Genomic DNA, 21,506 nt, shown 5'->3' with positions numbered 1-21,506 from the left:
CAAGAGTTTTATGCAAGCTGCATCGGTTACAGATATTTACTCATCTCAACGCAGATTTGTGAGAACATGAATTACCTGACGACTGATCTAGTTCTGTGACTTCATCAGTATGTTTCCTGCAACTGTAACCATCACTTGAGCACAGCATCCACCCACTGGCCCTTCTCAGAAACTGCATCCCAGTGCAAGTGAGTGTCTGACGCAGCATGCGATCATTCTCCTTGGCTGCGAGTGCTGCTCGGACTTGCCTTGGTGCAGCTGTCCACACACAACCCCCCACCAACGCCATCCATCCCAACCCCCCCTACAGAAGCGGTGCACTCTGCCAGCCGTGGAGTGGGACGGACTATCGATCCTGCTGAAATGATGGTTTCTAAAAGGGAGGCAGTAAGCATGTCTATGCTCCCCTCCTCAACTGTGGAGGGGGGCCTAAGATATCCCCAAGCTCAGCACATTGCACCATCACTGCATGAGAAAATGTGATTTTCACCGCGAGACAAGCTGAGGGGAAGGTAATTCAAGCCTCCAAGCTATGTTCCCCACCAAGGATGTAAAACGAGCCATATTACCTTCAGACGCCTCACGCAGTGGACAAATAAGGTCATTTGAAATGTCCTATTAGTCCCAGTACTTGTCACAGAGAAATGGGAAAATCTGCACGAGAGCTGAAGTTAAGGACGTGAAGATGTTCATTCAGTAGTCAACCATGCACTGATGAGCATGGATGCCATCACATACAAGTTGTATGATTTTGCGGGTAATGTTGTTGTGAGTAAGTGGTAAAGGAATGAAGTAGAGCTTTATGCAGACTGATTTAATGATCTAATGTGAGGCTCTACACCTCCAGAAGAAGGTGTTCATTCCAGAGGAACCACTAGATGGCAACAGTGTCCTAATATTCCCCAACACTCAGGTGAAATTTGGTGCATGTATATATGCTGCGACTCGCACAGGGCTGCAGATTTAGAGGAAATTCTGAGCAGGATTTCATAGTTGTCAGTGTTCGGTACACAAACCAAAAATTAAACAGGCGTTAATATCGTTTACTGGGCTCGCTTTTTCAGGAAAAAAATGACTGTGCTTGGCTCCATTCCCATTTATGAATGAACTGTGTTGTTGTAAAGGGGCCACTGTTACTGAAGATGTTTGCTCGAGAGCTCAGTTGTGCGGCACATGAAGGTTGTCTGCTGGGTGCCTTTTGTCCTTGTCAGTCACCATACTTGACCTTCCCCTGGGGTCAGTGTGTCAAGTCAGTGGAGTATGATTTGGACTCACTAAGCAGCAGTAACTGACGTTTAGGATTTTCACTCGTCTTAACGTCACTCTCTGCTGTTTTTGAAAACCCTGTCAGCAAAGGGACTGAATGGCCTTGAGGTCAAGTTGCACAACAAAGTGCGCCAGTGTGTCATTGTGTGAGCAATCATGGTTCACTGGTGCTGTTGATTGTGTCATGCCCCTGCTGAAGTTGGTCATATGGTTGTGTGTGAATGTGTGTTTGTGTGTGTGTGACAGACTGCAGTGTGAATTATCAATTATGGCTACTTTCACCATCACACATCACATGCATGCCCTTAGGACAGTCAATTATAGCTTAATTATTTCCAAGAATGCATTTAAGGAGGACACAAGTTCATGAGGACAACAGAAATATTATATTTTTATTTTTTTGGCATAGCCCTAGAGATACCAAGCACAACCCAACAGAGAGTACCACGGACAAGGTAAGCCAAAGCAGCCTTTTATAGTTTCACTGCAAATTAATGTAACACGTTTTGCCTTACTGTCAAACTAACAAAGACGTGAATGAACAGTGGTTTTGTGATGTCCTACCTGACTTGTTCAGCATACAGCTCAGTGTAATCGGCAGCTCAGGTTACACATTGATAGACTCTGTGCTGGTGAGTGAAGTCAGCTTTATATTTGAAAGAGGCACTTAAATGGAAAATACGATTTTAGCTTTAGTTTCTGTTTTTATGCTATATAAACCAAGACTAGGTGTGTTAAACTTTGTGTTTATCCATCTATATTTTTTACAGTACGTGATATTACAATTGGGTTAAGGTTTGGATATTATTATTTAGCTACAAACGAAATCTATTCTAAATCAATTAACTAATCTTCCTATGAATTAAAGCTGTGAAGACAACTTTTTCATGTGTGTGTTTGTATATATATATATATATATATATATATATATATATATATATATATATATATATATATATATATATCCTTTAAAAACGTGAATATAAACGCAATTTAATACTTTCTGAACATGAGCATTTATTTTACAGTCAGTTGATTTTATAACAACAGTACATTAGTATTATTTACAGCATTATTCGGGGTGCTATCGGGGTGTTATTCGTATCGTTATTGTCAATATAACCATTTAGCTGCCACAATGCGTTTTAGGATAATAGAACCACAAAAAAATACATGAACGGTTTTGAGAAAAAAACTATTTTCGAAAAGCACTAAATTATTATATATGAGATATAGAGTGAGTCATTTTGAATTGAAAGTGTTTGCGAATGTGATTTATAAAAGAAAATTAAAAAAAACTAAAATGTTCAGAATTATGCATTACAAATCAAAGCATGTGTTTTTTAGCTTCATGAATACATTTACAAAAAACACAGCAACCGCATAAACTGCAGTACCAACATGAAGCTAACTTCCCTCAGGACCGTCAGAAGGGAGGTCCTAATCTAGCAGAGCAGCTGGGAGCATTTTATCACGTGATGCGAGAGATGTTACAGAGCAGCCATCATCATTTCACCTAATTCATGTGCAGCCTGAAATGGTAAAAGGTAAGACTACAAGGAAACGGAACACTGCGATGGAGTAACTAGGAGACGCCTCTGAAGCCCGCCTCGTCCTCTCTGTTGTTTCCTAACTTTAACAAGGTTAGCGGTGTGCTTTTCACCCCCTTCGCTCCTCTCTCCTTGTTTTCTGCTCATATGGTGGCCGCCGAGGCGCCTGTTTCGCTTTATGTGTGTCTCTTTACATCACATTTACATACTTTTGTATCAAAAACAACACGCGCTACGGGTTGTCGTTTCCCCCGAACGGCCGGTTTGGAACGAGTAACTACTCGTTGTGTGTGTCCTCGCGCCTCATTAACATTAGCCATGTTGTGGTGCTGTGTATGCTAACACGGGTTGTGCTGCTTGTTGTGTAACAAACGTTTCGAACGCGGTCGAACAGAAGCAATGGTCCTAATCAACGCTTGAGGCACGCGCCGCTCCTGTAGGTAGTCGCGCGTGGACGTCCCTTGTTCACACGGCTACCTGGCCCTCGAGCTCATGTGAGGTATAAAGGCTGCTTTTACGTTAGCTAGCGTGACAAGCTGCTGTGGGTTAACTGGTCCAGAGGCCCTAAACACTCAGGTAAAAGTTTGAGGTGTGCCGTTACTTAACTTAGACAACAGACACGACATGTTAACGTCCATTAAGGTTACTATAAGACTAAGAATAAGTTATGATGCTGATTCAACTTTAGGCTGTACTTCTTGGTACTATTGTTTTTGTTTTTTTCCAGATATTTTATATATCCTCATTGATGTTATGTATTGTCCAACCAATTGATATCAGTTAGTCTAAAAACTCATCTGAGTGAAATTAATTCCAGTTCAGTAGCGCTATAAACTACACTCTCCAAAATGACCTGTTCACAACTGAATGCAAAGTGTCGGCTAAGCCCATTTCATTCCTCAAACATTGTTTAAATTTCTCCATAGGACATAGAAAATATTGTTCTGTAACAGTTTTCTGCATAACCTCTTTGTACAATGGATGACTTTGTCTTTGGTAAAACCTGAGCTTTGTACACTCAGCAGGTCAACAAACGAGCCAGGGCTTAAGTTCAGGTGGGCCCGGTCTAAATTGGGTCTTACAATAGAGACAAGTGTTTCCTTGGCTCAGCAAATCCAGCGAGCCCTTCCTCCTGCATTTTAATAAGCTGCTAACCCAAACCAGGGGCCCAGGAACCCCCCAACTAGACCAGGCCAGGATCCTAGCCCAAATATATCCTTCCACAAGCTACCTATTATACTACTGATGGCTGTTTGTTTTGAAGTCCGTGGTGAGTGTGGGAAGACCTTTGTATTGTTCTGTTAGTTTTGATTTACTTAAGCATGTGCATTGTGTGGTGGATTTTTGCTATAGGGAGAGGAATGGTAAACTTCTGGCTCAAAGTTCAAATTAACATGTTTCCCCTCTCCCTGAATGTTGGACAGGCATTGAAAAAGAGATTGTTTACGTTCAGATGCTGGCCACCCGCTGCGTGCTTTTTCTTCCCTCCTGTTTTCCAATCGCTGTAGAGACATGACCCATTTAAATGGTTGTTTACTTGCATTAAAAGAAGAGCCAAAGCACTTCTCAATGAACTCTTGTCTACAATTCAATTAGAGTGGTTTTCCCCAGCAACACAGTTTTCCACATTACACAATGCTCTCTTCAGCCGAGCTGCAACACAGGCAAAAGTACGAAGACCAAAGAGCAGCATGTAGTCACAGGTCACCATAAAACAAGGGCCTGACTGGTGACCTGAAGTAGTTCCACTGGCATTCATTCGGGTTTAAAGTTTCAAATGAAGTGTAAATAACGGCTTTAAGAGGTTGTTTAACATTTGGATTCAGGCTCCACAAGAAGTGCCCCATGAAAGCTGTGTGTCTATTGTAATGGAGGCGGTGAAGTAAAGCACAGCAGGTATTCAACAGGCCTTTATTGTTCCTGACTCAAAAGAGCTTTGGTTAAAAAAAAAAGTTTTTTTTAAGCCAGACGTTTTATTACTGCTTTTCCTGTTACCCTCTGACTAGACAACCATATAATAAGAAATGGCTGGAGTTTTTTTCCTCTCCTATTTCTGGAGATTGTGGGAATAGTAGCTGAGTAACGTGTCAGACAATTGAGGGCATGGGGATCTACTCTTGTGCGGCTTTTCATGTCCATTAGCTTTTGAGAAGCACGTACACATCAGAAAGTTAAAGTTAAAACGTCTTAAGTGGTCCATTCTGTCAGGACGGTCAGCGCTTTATGGTGCAGCTGCTTGGTAACTGGTCCTGATTGGGGACGTCATGTTTTCACAAATTCTAGGATTGACTCTGATGTATCGAGAGACATTGGAAGTAATGTGTAAAATTGAGGACATCTAATCGAATCAGGTTTTAATGTTTTTGTTTTCTTTATTTTTCATGTTCGTGCGCTCTAATCCTAAATGAGTCACTGAGCAAAAAGAGCACATAACGTGATTGTTTACCAGTTGGGCTTGTAGAGCTCTTGACAATAAATGGAAATGATTGGTTTCTAAACTGATGATAAGAATATTAAGATCAACTTAGCATGTTGCTCTTCTACCAGACAGTGTGTACTAACTGGATCTAGATATTGTACAGCCGTCTCATGTACATTTAAAGGAAAATGTGTCAATGACATGTTTATGGTCTCTTGTAGGTCTGCAGTTGTTGTCCTAAGATCATAACTAGTGGATTATTCAACATGTCTTGTGCACATTTGTGAAATTCTAATCATGCAAATTGAATTTGTTCCATCACCTCAATCAGACGTTGTGATTAATTAGGCCGGTCGATCCTCTGCAGTCCAATCCATTATACATAATCGTTTCAATCAATAGCAGATATTTGTATGACTTGTTGGTCTTGGTCGGCTCAACGTGATGGTGAACTCAACTGGTAGGTCATTCGAGTCCAGACAATCTGGCTGCTTCATACTTTAGATCAACTTCAGATGGCTGTGACACAACACGTCACACTGATAGAGCACCTTTGCTGTGGTCAGCAGATAAATGATTTCTTCCTGTTGTGTAATGATAGCTATCCGTGTAAATGTTGGTATTTAGGTGTACATCTCAGATTTCACTGCCGCCTTTTATGTTTTATACACTAAACATCACATGAGAACAAAGCCGCTTTTGAGGCTGCCTTAATAGCCCTGCAGCTAATATCTGTTGTGGTCCACTGATGAATCCATCTAGTTAAACCAGTTCATTTACCAGTAAATGTAAACATGCACTGTAACATTAATTGCTGCAGATGTACAATTGTGTCCACTCCCAATCAAAGGGCGTGATGAGGAAGGACTCCCTTAAGTTTGAGCGTGTCATTGTTTTGTAGGATCTGAATTGAATGTTTCCTGGTTGAAATATAAATTGCCAAGGTAAATTGATAATTAACTTGTTTGTCTTATCTGCTTTCATCTCTTCTAATCTCTCCAGGTAGGCTTTGAACAACACCTGGTGTGACTTTCGCTGTCTGCAGCTCGTGACGAGAGGAAGCAACAAACCCGCTGCTTGGGTTGCAGGAGCACAGTGGATGAGAGGCTCTGAGGCTGATTACTCCCCCCATTAAGTCTTTTGAGGAGGTGGGGGGAGGAGGAGAAGGAGGAGGAGGAGGGAGCTGCTATAACCACCCAGAGCATGGGGCAAAAAGTCCCAGGTGGCATTAAAACCATTGATATGCGGGATCCAGCGTTCAGCCCCCTGAAGCTGGAGCTCCAGGCCCTGAGTCACACCAAGCCGTCGCGACTGGACCTGCTGCTGGACATGCCGCCCGCCGGCGTGGACGTCCAGGTCCAGCACTCGTGGAACAACGACGACCGCTCCCTGAACATCTTCGTCAAGGACGACAACAAGCTGGTGTTTCACAGGCATCCTGTGGCGCAGAGCACGGACGCCATCAGGGGGCGCGTCGGCTACACAAGGGGACTGCATGTGTGGGAGATCAGCTGGGCCATGCGCCAGAGGGGCACGCACGCTGTGGTCGGCGTGGCTTCGTGTGACGCCCCACTACACTCCGTGGGCTACACGGCTCTGGTGGGCAGCAACGCCGAGTCCTGGGGCTGGGACCTGTGCAGGAGTAAACTCTACCACGACGGCAAGAACCACCCAGGAAAAACCTACCCGGGCTTTCTGGAGCCAGACGACACCTTCATAATACCAGACTCCCTTTTAGTAGTGCTGGACATGGACGAGGGGACTCTGGGTTACATAGTGGACGGACATTATCTAGGGGTGGCGTTCAGAGGACTTAAGGGCAGGAAGCTGTACCCTGTGGTGAGCGCCGTGTGGGGACACTGTGAAATAAGAATCCGGTACATAAATGGACTTGATCGTAAGTACAAACTTTAAATGTTTTTAAATATTCTGTTACTCTTTTCATCCGTGACGTCTTGTGCCCAGCTCTTACTCAACCAGTGGCAGCTTTTATTAATGCAATAAACAAAGGGGGGGGGGGGGACAGGTGAGGGTCTGCCGTACTGTCTAAGCAGGACATATTCCTGCTGACTTGCATCAGTATGGCGGCTTCTCCAGCTATTGTGTAAATCACTTCCTGTGATAACATTATTTGTATTCTTGCTTTGCAGTCCAGAATGCGTGTAAATTAATATAAAATCCATGAATTACCTTTTCTCATATGTGAATAATGTTTCTGAGTAAACGGAGAAGAGGTATCTTGTATTTACTTGTAATTCATTCTAACTCAATAACTGTACTTTGCCTTTGTTTTTAAACTAGGCTGTGGCGCCTCCATTATAGATGTCGGTGCTTATGACTTTAAAGACACCCAGTGGTCCTTAATCTTTATGTACAAAGACAAACACGTTTTTAAATGATTTAAATGACGGTGAAAGGGTCATGAGCTTTAAATGAGGAACATGGATTCTTATCAAACCATGCTGTACTGCCCTCATGTCCCAAGTGCTGTGTGCTCATTAGATTTTTATGTTCAGCTCAGATCCCGCGACCTAGTTTAGGGCCGTGGAAAACAAGCTCTACAGATGCACTGATATACATAAAAGCCTGCTTCAATTTGATGGGACATTCCTCTTACTGGGGAAATACGGTGATGTCAAAGGCAGCTTTGAGCCAGTATGCAGTGTTGGCACTGCAGCTAAAGAATATACAGCAAATAAGGTTTCCAAAAAAAAAAAGGGTGGATACTGAAACTCAGATATCTCACTGCAATGGACATTTTTCAAGATGCCCAGCCCTAAATTTCCAGTCACATAAGAAAAAGATATTCTCTATGACAAAGGATTGAATTCAATCAATTCACATAAATGTCATTTATTTAGAAGTTATAGGTGCTACTAGAGAGAAAACTACCTGGTGTGTTAATCTACCTTGTAATCTATGAAAGCTACAAAACAGACATTTGCTGAATTTAATTTCCTTTCGTTTTGATGTTCTCTCTAGTACACACACTCCAGCATCCAGATGTGTTAATACCACCTCCTGGAATGTTGGTCCATTTCATTACTTGAGTGGATTTCACATCTGTGTGAAGTTCCACCTTGAATAGCCTTCTTCTGATGGACATCTTCATTTATTAGGAGTTTATTAAGAATTCTTATCCTATACTTGAAAGCACAAAACAGCTTAAATGTTTCTTGTAAATGATTTGTGAATATCAAGGTTCATTTTGTATTTTGCACAAAAACCCTCTTGTTGTGATCTTCATGACACTAGAGGATAACAGTTGTAATACTGTTACATTCCCGTTTTATATCCGGGCACTACCCCTCTGTGTTCACTTTATCTAAGCTGGTGTCTGACACATTAGACACCGTCCCTTTAGTTAAGGCGTGACATTAACACACTCCTGAAATGAGGTTCAGCCATTGCTAACACTTGAAACATGCTTCTCCTCACCTCTACCCACTCTTGTCTCCCCCCCCCCCCTCCAGCTGAACCCCTTTCTCTGATGGACCTGTGTAGGCGTTCGGTGAGGGTGGCATTAGGAAGAGACCGTCTGGGTGAGATCCATAGACTGCCCCTGCCGGCCTCTCTCAAGAACTACCTGCTCTACCAATGACGCCGCCGGTAACGACGCCCTCGGCACACCCTCGTCTTCTTCTCGTGTTTCTCTGGGATTCTTCTGGGGTTGAACCCGTTTGACAACTTTGCTCGAGCCTTCTGGACTGACTCAGCCTTTAACAAGTATGCTTCTGTGACAGTGGGTGGACACCTTTTTTGAGTTTCTTATCCTGTTTTTATGACTCTTTGCAAACGTATCCTCAAACTTTATAAAATCAGGAATCACTGAGCGCTATGCACATGCTGATCCGGACGATGCCCTGACGGTCACCATGTTGGTGCACCTCCAGTTTTTAGGCTAATGTGGCATTCGTGGTCGGTATCTCTGCTGTGACTTTATTATGAATTTCTATCTCGTAGACTTTTTAAATTGATGTGTTATTGGTTGTGCTACAACAAAATTGTGTGTTGGAAATTAAACTTTTGAGAGTTGGTGCACAAAGCACTGCCAGCATCTGACCACAAGGTGGCAGCACACACCTGTACATCCTCTCAAATGATACTATAACATGAAATCCTAGTTGTTTTTAGAAATCATGGTTTTTAAATGGATGCCTAATAAATTTGTGGTTCACACCACACATAAAGGAGATGCTGACCGCTCCATGGTGAGTCTGTAGTGCAGCGTGGATGAATGCACTGTGAGGCAGCTGTAGAGCAGCTCCGACCTCTCGCTGTACTCAGGTTTCTCTGCGACTATGGAAGCGTGCCCCATTGCTCACCATCAAGGCACCCGGCAGGAACGTCCACAGCAGAAATTTTAACGTACGGTTAATGTCACTGTGATTATTTGTAGCATGCATCTGCAGGAAATCTTTCTCAATACAATCACGTCTTTTAAAGAAAGTATCTTTTCTGTCACTCCTGCTTTTTGTAGTGCAGTAGTTTTCAACCACATGCGGTCGGGGCCCAAGAGTGCTTTGTTGTTTTATTCAACTAGTCTCACCATCAGCTGATTTCACTGGTTTGCACATATTCAGCCAGAGAATGAAAACTAACCAATGAAATATCCACTGAAGTGGTTCTTTGTAAGGAAGACCTGCTACTCTTGGGTCTCACTGGCACATAGCTGAGCACTCTGGCTGTAGTGTTTGTGTTATACGACATGTAAAGGAGGGGGAAACTATGTAGGTTGGCGGCGTGGTGCCTGAAGCCACAACCTTCAGATTTAGGGCACCATAACAAGAGAAAAAGACAATCTACAAAGTGCTGCACAAATGTAATAAAAGATCAGATTGCCAATATATTGTCCAATGCCATATCATAGACCTGTTAACTAGTATTTTTAAATGTGCAGACGTTTTCTGTATTCAGCGCTCAGCTGGATGTGGACACACTGTGCCTCATCCTATTTTCTTTGATTCAAACTTCCATTTTATTTGTATTCCCTGTTGTAGATTTGTATGTATCTATTAAAGTTTATTTCAAAGTATATAGTGTGTGTTGTGCATTGTACAGGAATCCACTATGAAAAGGTGAACACGCTATACAGGGGACGGATGCAATATTAGTTGCTCTATTTAGGCAAAATCATTAGATGCTTCAAATGATGACTTCCAAGAGATGATATAGAGTATTTAACCTAAAGGGAAATTCCATCAGCTGGAGTTCATACGGTATATTTCAAGTTGATTGGTACTGGCAGAATAACATTTAGCTGCTTCAGTTTCAGGGTCCTGGTAATGTGTATTAGTGACACCTGTGGTTTTCTTACTGGGGGAGGAGGGGCAGGAGGCTAATTAGCACAGGACAGCTTGTACTTTGCCAATGAGTACATGGGGTGCTTTTCCATATGCTAGTGTCTCCTCGCGTCTTAGTCCGGCCTAGGAGAGATGCGAGCGGAAGAGCAACCAGCTACATGTGATGAATACGATACACTTTTAAAATAATAAAATGGCACAAACTGTCCCCTCAAAAAGGTTATAAGCTAATTAAAAAGCAGCATCTAAATAGCAGGGATATTATAGTACATTGGGTGACACTAAGTTGCAAAATAGAAATAAGCATGCACACTTCAAAAACACCTTAATCACACTTTGAACTTTAAAACAATGTAGAATAAAGTAGAAATGAGATTTAAGCTTGACTACCTCGTTTTTGTATCATAAAATGGCAATGGAAACAAATACTGATGGGAGCAGGGAGTGGTGGGATTGGGGGGGGGGGGGGTGGCGAGTGTTGCACCACTCTCCAATTACTTTGACAGTTTCGCTGATACAGAAAAGTGAGGCACTTTAATCCCTGTAATGGTTTAGCTTTTGATATGAGGCACAGGATTAGGTTCAGCTAAATTTATTGGCACACACACACACACGTATGTTGTGTTCAGCAGCTGACTCAAAGAAACAGAGTGGATTTTGAAAGCACCCAGCAACCCCAATGGGATCTAAGTTGCAGCTGCAACATAATGACAGTAGTTCAAAAATAACAACTATAATGATTTAAAAAATAATTAAAAAGCTGCATTTAAGTGACAAGAGAAATAAGGCTAAAGACAGAGCTGTTCTCCAGCTGTATGTTTCATATTTGGTCACATGGTGTCAGTATTTTCAACTTACTATAAAACCATAACCAGTGAAGGTCATCCGGTCTCATTGTTGAGCATTAATTCCTTGTGTGACTGAGAATCTGTGGTGAAATAAGTATTCAGATTCTTTACTTAAGAGAGTACTAATACAACATTGTAGAAGTACTCCATTACACGTCCTGCATTCAAGATTTTACTTGAGACTTTTATGACTTTTTTTGCGCTCTTTATATTTGCACTCTTCCTACACTGTACTGCAACTGCTGCTCAAGATAAATCAAGTATCTTTTATCTTGAGAAGTATTATTAGAAACAAATGTGCTGAAAGTATCACAGTCAAAGTACTCCGTGCCCTTTGGACTGATCTTCTAATATAAATGCAACAATGTGTAAGCAGCTTTGTACAGTTGTAGCTGATCGAGGTGGTTAGTAGGTGATGAGATGATTTATGGTGCAGGAAAGAAGAAAAAGCAAAGCTCGACACATTTGTGTAGCACATTACATAAATATCTCAAATTTGTACTCAACGTGGCAATCCTTCAGATTTCAGCCCTGGTGGATTCAGAACTTCTAGCTGAGTGAAAACAAAGAACATGTGCTTTGAGTTTAGCAGTGTGGAGTCTTGGGCTGTGTCTGAAATTCCATATTAACAAGCTATTTTTCAGCATTGCGTGCGTAAAAACTGTGATACAGCAGCTTTTCCGGGGAATGTCGCCACAGACACCTCGTTCTTAATACTTTCATCAGTAGGCCGTAGGCTCAGTCCCCATTGTGTTACCTCCTTCAGCGATACACAGGGATTTATGAGACATTTCTTTAAATGAAAATCTTCCAGTTTGCCATTTTAAAGCTACGACAAAGAACTTTAAGTTTGTGTTGGTTTTGACGGTCCCCGTGGACAAAAGCATTGCTGTTACTGAGCACCAGAGTCCCTTTAGAAGATGTTACTGCAGCAGAGTCAGATAGCAGGCCCCCTTGCAGACCTGGTCCCGGTTGTTGGCTCCCAGCGGGGACCGGAGCAGCAGCGAGGCAAAGCTCTGCTCCTGGCCGGAGGAGGAGCTGCTGAGGAGGAGCGAAGCCGGATCTGGGGCTGGTTGCTGCTTGAGGCCCTGCTCGGGTCTGAACTCAAGGAGTTTCTGATGAACCTGCGCAATTTTGTCTGATTATGTGCATTATCTGATCTGGTGGCACCAGTGAGAAGCATTGAGAATAACTATATAGAAATGGCCAATCTTCTCACTGGTGGTCTTGTTTACTTGTGTAGAGACCTAAGTACTAAATTGAGACTGTTTTATAACCAGTTAAAAGTTCCTCACAGTAACTTTAAGTACAATACTGGAGTAAATGTATAGTTACTTTAACAACTTTCAATTTGCCAGTTGAAAGTTCAATTACAGAAGCATTTCATGTTGGTATGACTTGCATAAAGGACACCCAAAACCTGTTTTGCAATAAGTGAAATGTACTTTATTGCTCAAGCACATGTCTGGTTACGCGTTAATAATGTAGGCCAACACTGTTAACACGTGATGACAAACCTGTGTTATGATTTCAAACTGGACAAAAAGAAAGTGCAGCTGGTTTGACGAGAACATTTTGCTACAGCCTCCCCAGAGTGACAGCATACCAACTTGTATTACTCGCCGCTCATTGGTGTACAGCACATCCCATAACATCACATGTCCATTATGTCACACAATCAGGCATGGAGTCATATTTCCTCACGCATAAAATCAAGGGCCTTATTGTTCTGAGATCTTCCTTTCTAAAAAGATGAGACCATCCATTGCTTATCAGAGTAGGAACAGCCACTAATAGTTTGATGGAATCGGTCTGTTCCCCAACCAGACTTCACAGAGAAACCTTTTCTCAGTTTCATAAAGTTTTTATTCTCATTATGTCGAATACTTATTATTCATATCTACTTTACAAGTAAAGTGTGCAAAAATAATCTAGTCTCTATATTTAATGATACCTCATTTTAAGACTAATTCATTGAATAATATTGTTGTCAATCGTGCAGAGTGAAACTCGTTTATTTTACAGTGAAGGTCAGGGGGAACTCGGAGGTACAAAGTGTTGTTCTCCTGGTGTTTTGTTAATCTATGTTGCTGGTAATAATTGTCCATCAACATGAGAGAAAAGACCAATCGCTGACGGAGGTGAGCACGTGTCCCTACGTCACGGACAACACCCCCGTCCGGCCCCCTGACGTAAACCGTGAGCAGTTCCTGAGGTCACCCACTGCCGCTCCACCGAGCCGGGTTAGCGACAGACAGACAGACAGACAGACACTCACACGGGGATCATACACCCGTTGTTCTTCTCCTTCTCTTTGAACCAACGAGATTTGAACAAGCGACACGACACGAGTATGGTGGCTGTTTGAAAAAGAAAAGGATGGCAAAGAAAGACACTCTGCTGAATCTCTTTGCAGGGGGGTAAGTCTCATTAACGTCACTGCTTCTAACCAGAGTAACGTTATTAATAGCTCAGAGGTTCATGTAACACGACCTTGGGTTATGCGACGTGTGTCAAATACGTACCTTTTGATTATACACGACTCGTTAATCTAACGCATTCTCAGCATTACAGAGTCGGCATGCTAACAGGGTATCCGAGCTAGCTCGTGTTAGCATAGCACAATCTGCCGCATTCAACACAGGAGACGTTGGTTTGTTTGATTACGCGCTTAATTATGCTGTAAGCGGACGAGACGAAATAACAACGTACTACAGTATTAACTTCTTAATCTTAAACTAGTTATTAAATAAGTGTTGTCGAGGACAAAGAGCCGACCGGCGGTACATCTGTGCGGAAGTTTGCTAAACCCTGCTAGCCACAGCTAGCTAGCGAGATATCGCTGTTAAATGTGTCTGGTCTGGAAGGTCGTATTCGTGTTGTGAGTAACAACGCGATGTAAGATGACACACTGCGTTAAAACGGACGCTAATATGTGCAATACAAGACTGTGAAGGTGGCGCAGTCGTAAGAGATGTCGGGCTTTAGCTAACCTTATGCGGTGTCCTTTGGGGTTATGCAACGTTTAAAGTGGAGACGTCCATGCTGGCGATGCTAGCTAAACTCCTCATAATGACACTAAGGCCTGTGATGTTAAAGTCACGTTTAATAAGCACCGGCTTTTTTAAATGATGCCATTTCACCCTTGAAATGTTATGATGAGCCTTTAAGTAACCACGTTAGCTAACGCTAGCTCAACTCAGTTTGGCTAAATGAGAGAATAGTCAACTGTGTAATAAGACGATGATGATGTTGACCGCTTTGTTTAACTCTATCCGCCTGAACCACATCGCAGGCAGTCTTATAACGTCCAGTATGTGGAACCTTGGAGAGATGTGTGTTTACCCCTTGAGGTAACAATTACTCGAAACCAGCCGAACTCGTTGAGCAGCCTGTGGTCGATATACTCACGACACCAATACTTAATGCACACAGTGTAATATTACAAACACACTGGTCCTTCTCAGAGGGCCCACCCTCTTGCATTCCCACCCTGGATTTCTTAACTATGTGGTTACAGATCATGGCCACAACAATTCAACACCGCATTGTCACCACAGTTGCATGTATTTGTTTGTCAAGTTATGTTATGCAACGTGGAACATCCTGTAACACAGAGTATGATTCCATGTCTGTAATTCAATAACAAGGCACTCAGATATGGGCGGACAGGTGATAAATACTCATTGATGTAATTGTGTCAGGTGTTTGACTCTGTCCTCACAGCACAACTGGTACAGAGACGCAGTCTGATCCCTTCCAAACTTCAAAGCCTTTCACCGATATGTTTATAGACACGGCTGATAAAAGATTAACAATTTGAACTGTAGATAACTAAATAAATGCATTTGTTATGCTGGAATAGGAAAAGGGCTATAAAAAAACAAACAGGCAAATGACTCCGTCCAAGTGCAATTAGAGCGTCTGAGCCATAAAACCCTCTGCACCAGATGTGTTGGGTTAACGCTGAGTATTTCCATCGCACGTCCAGAGACCGGTCTTTGACCATACTTGTTCATTGCACTCGGCCATGGCTCCTCGGCTTTGTTATGATGGAAGAACGTTCTGCTCAGTCTAAGCCAATATGAGTATCCTTGCAAATAGAAGAACCACTCTACATGTATTTGCTTGTACAATGTAAAACACTCGAAAGTCCATAATCCTTACTTTTATGTATTATTATCAATTTGCAGATGTAGTGGTACGGTGGGAGCCATCGTGACCTGCCCCCTGGAGGTGTTGAAAACACGGTTGCAGTCTTCTGGTCTCGCCCTTCGACCCGTCTTCCAGGTCCATCTGGGCACCCTCAGCGGCACTGGAGTTATTCGACCCGGTACAGTTACTCCAGGGCTTCTTCAGGTCCTACGGTAAGATGTTTGTCTTTGATGTGTTGGCTGTTACTTGAGTTCATTGCATTTTTCTAACTGCAAACAAAGGTACACGCACCTGCTGAGTTTTACCCGGCGAAGACCTCAATGTTTAAGCATAACTGATGTGTTGACATTACGAATTATAATGTATATGTAATATTTTTTGTTTGGAATAGTTGTATTAAGTCCTGTTCTTTTGATTTAGTCCAAGAAATTACATTGGTCTTAAAATTCAGTCCTCAAATCCTACATAACGTGAGGATCTGGACCCTCCTGTTTGGTGTCTTTAACCAGCTGTTTGGGACACATTGTGTCCCACCAGGCCTTACACGTTATTTTGGTGTGTTGTCCATGAAAGTAGCCTTTTTATGACTCTGCTTAGGTTGGTAAGAACTAAAAGCAGCCTTAGTGTGCTAAGACGAAGGAGGGGAGGTTTTATCCAGGGTGCTCAGTCAGAGTCATATTACACATGGAGGATTGGGGCCACCAACGGAATCAGTCTGGACTGGTCAGCTGTTGCTGTTAGCTGTTTAAGTTGTATGTCAATATGCATATTACATATATATTTCAAAAGCCCCAAACAATTATATGTACACATAATACACATTTTCTTGTGAACTTACCTTAGTTGATACGATTTGCTTTTTCAGAGCTGTTAAGGAATTCTCTTTGCATTTACAGGCTTATATTTATGCAAAACTATTTCTAGACATAAAACCCCTTCTCCAAGTGATTGAAACCTCAGTAGTGAGCCCTCCATTATTGTGTTTTTAAACTCATTGTTGTTTGAGAGGAGGTGTCCGGTTATCAGTGAGAGACAGGTGGAATGCGTGAACACTGCTTGAGAGACAGGTTTGCATTACAGACACCAACACAAATTGCAATTTCACTCTCTCCCTCTGCGTAGCCCCAGACAGACCTGCATATCATCTGGCAAATGACGTTCACGCCCTACAGAGTTTAAAAACAACCTCGTGGGGACGTGGCCGACGTGACAGGTCACTGAAGCGAGGTCTCATGTATACACTCGGTTAAACCGGCTCAAGTGAACAGAATTGGCGAAACGCTTCACTGCAGGAACTATCGTAATCATTCCCATAATAGAAGCGGCGGCGGCAGTCCTACGTTGACCTTTTCTGTCACATATGTAGAGACAGTTGAATATGAATAAAACCTGGGAATATATGTAAACTCAAATATTAGTGTTTTGATTGTGGTTTTCTTTTGTTTCAGGTCTATACTAGAAAAAGAGGGACCGCGATCACTTTTCCGTGGTCTGGGGCCGAATCTTGTTGGTGTGGCCCCCTCAAGGTACAGTTGAATCAGTGTCTGCACTCAGTCTCGCCACCATCCTCACCCATTACAGTTTTATTCAACAAAGACCTGACACTATGGCAGTCTCTGTGTTAATGATACCTGCCAGTTGGGGTACAGGTTAATGATGACGCACATTGAAGTGAATATTCAAAAACAACAAACAAAGCAGAGGCCAAGAAGGCGGCAGAGTGTGGTTCTCTGTGAAGTCTGTTGTTTTGATGTGGCAGGGCTCTTCAGAGTGTATCAATGCGCAGCCACTAACCAAAGACAACAAAAAAGCAGGAGGCTGTGTTTATAGTTTTACTTGAATGGCTGAAAGCATTAACTGGCTGTATAAACCCCCAGCCTTACAGGCTTCTTTGAGTCAGCTGTTTGGTTTTTGTAGGCTACAGCATGTGTCAACACGAGTCCTCTGTACTTGTATTTGATCAAACTTAACACAACATAAAATACAAAAAAGGAACTGTTTGTTTAACTCTGCGACTCTAAAGTATCGTACATGGTTCTGACGGTGGCTTGATAATAGCTGACCTGCCTTCAGTCAAAACAACAGTTCAGTATTGTGTCAGTACATATTGTTTCATTTTCACTGTTTATTTCTTAGTGTCAACAAATAGTCTGGACTTTGGCATGTTTTCTCGTGGTTCATGATCTAAACTCAATAAAACCGTACAATTAACAGTCCTGATGCATTTGCCATAAAATGTTGATTTAGACTTTGAGACTCCGTTAAACTGAAAAAGGTTCATAGGTTACGTATGCTTTCCCCACACGGTTAATGAGTAGCTGCAGCATGATCCTTCGCCCAGTGATTCCACTGTCACTCTATTCCCCTGGCCAGCTTGCACAGCCTCACATTCAGGGCAGCTCTGTGGGCATCTGTGGTGCTTATTCAGCCCATTCTGGTGCAGTGGCAGTTTGTTCCAGAAGTAGAGAGAACAGGCATTTGGCAAACAGACTGCTCTGGATGCACTCTGTCAAAGGCCAACACAAGTCCAAATGGACTTTTTTTGTTGTTGTTGCAGAATGGCCCAGTTCACATATTGAAATGCATTCATTTAATCACTGTGTTCTAATTCTTTATAGCTGCTTCTGTGTAGAGTCCTCACCAGTTTGTTCTCTGTGTTTCAGAGCCATTTACTTTGCTGCGTACTCAAAAGCTAAAGAGACGTTCAATGGGCTGTTCGTCCCTAATAGTGGACCGGTGCACATGTCCTCTGCTGGTGTTGCAGGTGAGCAGTCTGCATGTTAGCCTTTGTTACATGCTTATAAACAGCTGTAAAATGTAATGCAATCCAGGGCCCTGCAAAAACAGTATTGCTAAAGCGTATGCTTTGTCTACCCTGTGGATGATGTAACAGAATGCTTCCATAGCTCTTTTGAATATAAAAACAAACATTTAGACTTCAAAGGGTCAATCATTACAAGGCAAATATATCTGACTGCAGCATTTTTTTTTACAGATGTTATGAGTTACATTGAGGGGATGAAACAAATCTGATGTCAGACTGCAGTGTAAAACTGAATGTGCTTCTTGACCCCTCTGCTCTCAGCTTTTGTTACTAACTCTCTGATGAACCCCATCTGGATGGTCAAGACCAGAATGCAGCTGGAGAAAAAGTGTGTACACTCTTAATGTCACCTATCATGTGTGTCCTCATATTTCAGCTCTAGTATTCTGCGGTAGAGTTGTGTAGAACAATCTGACTTATTTTAGGGTGAATTACTCCATATAATGTGACCTTTAACAGAAACCTTTAACAGACCTCCACGGTGGTGTCCTTGTGCAGTTTGTGAGACTGAGCGTGTGACCCGGCTCCATAAATACACAGTGCTGACGCACTGTCCTGCGTGCAGCAGAAGAGTCTATATTTACACGACAGAGTACAGGGCAGTAGTATCATGTGAGGACCCAGGAACAGATCTGTCCACTCTGTCTGGAAAGAACACCTGTCCTGTGGCACAAAATACAGTGACAACTATATTGATTCTCATTCAACTCAATAAGGAAACTCCAGGGGGTTACATACTTCCTCAAAGGGCTGAAAGTTGATAAATCACTTAGACAACAAACAGAAAAACTGATAAGATGATCATTAACAGTTAGAATAGCTGTTGTGTCAACCTTCCCACCAAATGTGATTTTGGCACTAATGAGTCCGTTTCTCCTCTTTAGAGCCAGAGGAGAGAAGAAGATGAATGCACTGCAGTGCGCCCGATATGTTTACAAATCGGAAGGAATTCGGGGCTTCTACCGAGGCTTGACTGCATCTTATGCTGGCATCTCGGAGACCATGATCTGCTTCCTCATCTACGAGACACTGAAGAAGCACCTCGCCGAGCGCCAATTCGCCTCCTCAAATGGTGAAAAGGAGAAAGGAGCGTCCGTCTTCCTGGGTCTGATGATGGCTGCTGCTTTTTCAAAGGGTTGTGCGTCCTGCATAGCCTATCCACACGGTAAACACTAACATCCGTTGTTTGTCTCTTGCAACACAACAACCTAATGTCAGAGAGATGTATTTGTTTCGATGACTAATACTTTTTTTTTTTGTCTCCACAGAGGTAATTCGGACAAGGCTGCGTGAGGAGGGCAGCAAGTACAAGTATTTCTTCCAGACGGGGAGGTTAATAGCTGTGGAGGAAGGCTATGCAGCTTTTTATAGAGGACTCGTTCCACAGCTAATTAGACAAATCCCCAACACAGCCATCGTCCTCTCCACGTATGAACTCATTGTCCATCTTCTTGGAGAATCAAAGTGAAGAAAAACTGCTGGATAGTTGGAATCCTGACAAACAATGGATGCCACACAAAACCACAAAAACCTGCTGGGCAATAGACTTTTGAAAATGCAGTACAGACATTTTATTTAATGTGGTGCTACAGAGACTTTTATGGTGGAGCTGAAGCAGGTTGTACTGTTATCCAAAGAGCTAAACACATTGTTTTATTGAAAGCTTGTTGTTAGGAGTTTATCAAAACAACTGAAGAAGTCATGGTACTTAAATTAAAACTCCAAACCTGTGAAAAAAAGGTCATCTTCTTAGAGGACTAGTGTTAAGTTAACTAAATTATTGTATATTTTGTTCTTTTATGACATTGTTTGTTCTCTTTTTATCAGTGGTAAATGTACCAACAGACATGGTTGCACAGGTTGACTCTTGGTAATTCAGATAAAGTGCTATTATTAGTGCTGCTCCTTGAAATGTAATGACCACCATCATTTTGAATTTTTCTGTTTCACAAATTCACTGGTTTTGAAGTTTGATTTACAGAGAAATATATATATATATATATATATACACATACATGCAGGCTTATCTGTATGTTTTCTTTGTGGAAAAAAGATAGTCACCTTTTACAATATAATGAGAACTTGGATGCCTATTTGACCAATGGCTCAATAAAATGCATCAAGAAACAATATCAAGTTATTCACCCAAATGCTGAAGAAATCATTTAATTATTACATAAATGTACCATTACTGTGATGAAAGCTCGAGGGACTAGTTGGCTGGTTCTGTTCTAAAGTCCAAATATTCTGTTTGGTTTAGTTGAGAATTTCTATTTGGTGATGACGGCGAGATTTTGCTGAAAAATATTTTTGGAGGAAAAAATGTGTCTTCGGAGCTTTCTTAAAGGAATTCATTTCAACTTTTAGGATTATTCTAAATGTCTCCAACCGAAAATGTGCAGTACAGGCTCTCTGCTCTCTTATTTCAAACAAGCGTTATGCTTCGACTGAACATCAAGATGTGTTTTCTGTTCACTTTCGTCGCGTTAATTTAGATTGCTGACATTGTGTTATTTAGTAATGGCTGCCTCACATACAGCCTTCCACATATGTCTATAAAAAAAATAATCACCCCGTGGACATCTTTGTACTTATTTTTACAACTTTGAATCACAGTTGAGCTCATCTTTTATCACCTTGAGCAAGATAAAAAAATTATTATTTATTCATTATTTGATTCCAAGGTGAAAGGAAATGTGTACACATTTGATGCAGAAGTCGGTGTTGAATTGTAAAGGCACCGTAGGCAGCAATTACAGACTTGAGTCGAGAGTAAAACTCGTCTAGACAGTTTGTCCCTATTTTTCGTAAAACTGACAACGTCAAATTGTAAAGGGACCACGAGACGACACATTTCCAGTCCTACAAATTCCGGATAGGATTGAGGTCTATAGACTCCGATTCGGTCATTTCCACGACTCCAACCTCTTGGCTTTGCAGCCTCTGTGGTTTGAATGGGAAATATATCGTCAGCCAAGTTGCAGTTCTCTTTCAGACGGACTGGTTTTCAGGATATCTATTATTTTTGCCCACTGCCTTCACAAGCTCTCCAGGGCGCAGCTGCTGCGGGGCCTGAGTCAGAGTCAGAGGAAGTGGCTCTGTTCTAAATGACTTGTGGTCTATCATGGACGCAAATGAGGT

General features: G+C 42.1%; 2 protein-coding genes across 3 annotated transcripts; both read left to right on the top strand.

Annotated features, from left to right (window-relative positions):
- Window positions 1-2,745: 2,745 nt before the first annotated feature.
- On the top strand, window positions 2,746-10,264 carry spsb1 (splA/ryanodine receptor domain and SOCS box containing 1). Of its 2 annotated transcripts, none has more exons than XM_079166590.1 (3): window positions 2,746-2,813; window positions 6,238-7,132; window positions 8,709-10,264. In XM_079166590.1, exons 2-3 carry the CDS (start codon window positions 6,439-6,441, stop codon window positions 8,834-8,836), a joined length of 822 nt encoding a protein of 273 aa, XP_079022716.1. In that variant the 5' UTR covers window positions 2,746-2,813; window positions 6,238-6,438; the 3' UTR covers window positions 8,837-10,264. The 2 variants fall into 2 exon arrangements, with proteins under 2 accessions (XP_079022716.1, XP_079022715.1); XM_079166589.1 differs by having other exon boundaries at window positions 2,757-2,909.
- Window positions 10,265-13,610: 3,346 nt separating this feature from the next.
- Window positions 13,611-20,495, top strand: slc25a33 (solute carrier family 25 member 33). Its single transcript, XM_079178221.1, has 7 exons — window positions 13,611-13,806; window positions 15,580-15,753; window positions 16,990-17,067; window positions 18,205-18,305; window positions 18,627-18,693; window positions 19,250-19,530; window positions 19,634-20,495. The coding sequence occupies exons 1-7, from the start codon at window positions 13,766-13,768 to the stop codon at window positions 19,831-19,833; spliced, it is 942 nt and encodes a 313-aa protein (XP_079034347.1). The 5' UTR covers window positions 13,611-13,765; the 3' UTR covers window positions 19,834-20,495.
- Window positions 20,496-21,506: the final 1,011 nt, after the last annotated feature.

Source organism: Pholis gunnellus (assembly GCF_910591455.1).
Source record: "Pholis gunnellus genome assembly, chromosome: 2".
NCBI classification, from domain to species: Eukaryota; Metazoa; Chordata; class Actinopteri; order Perciformes; family Pholidae; genus Pholis; species Pholis gunnellus.
This window is presented reverse-complemented; position numbering and strand designations above follow the sequence as displayed.

Bases quoted from the DNA above. Each gene is read 5' to 3' on its own strand.
- spsb1 (XM_079166590.1), top strand. From the start codon at position 6,439: ATGGGGCAAAAAGTCCCAGGTGGCATTAAAACCATTGATATGCGGGAT. The intron at 7,133-8,708 runs GTAAGTACAAAC...CCCCCCCTCCAG, and splicing joins GTACATAAATGGACTTGATC to CTGAACCCCTTTCTCTGATG.
- slc25a33 (XM_079178221.1), top strand. From the start codon at position 13,766: ATGGCAAAGAAAGACACTCTGCTGAATCTCTTTGCAGGGGG. The intron at 18,694-19,249 runs GTGTGTACACTC...TCTCCTCTTTAG, and splicing joins AGAATGCAGCTGGAGAAAAA to AGCCAGAGGAGAGAAGAAGA. The intron at 19,531-19,633 runs GTAAACACTAAC...TTGTCTCCACAG, and splicing joins CTGCATAGCCTATCCACACG to AGGTAATTCGGACAAGGCTG.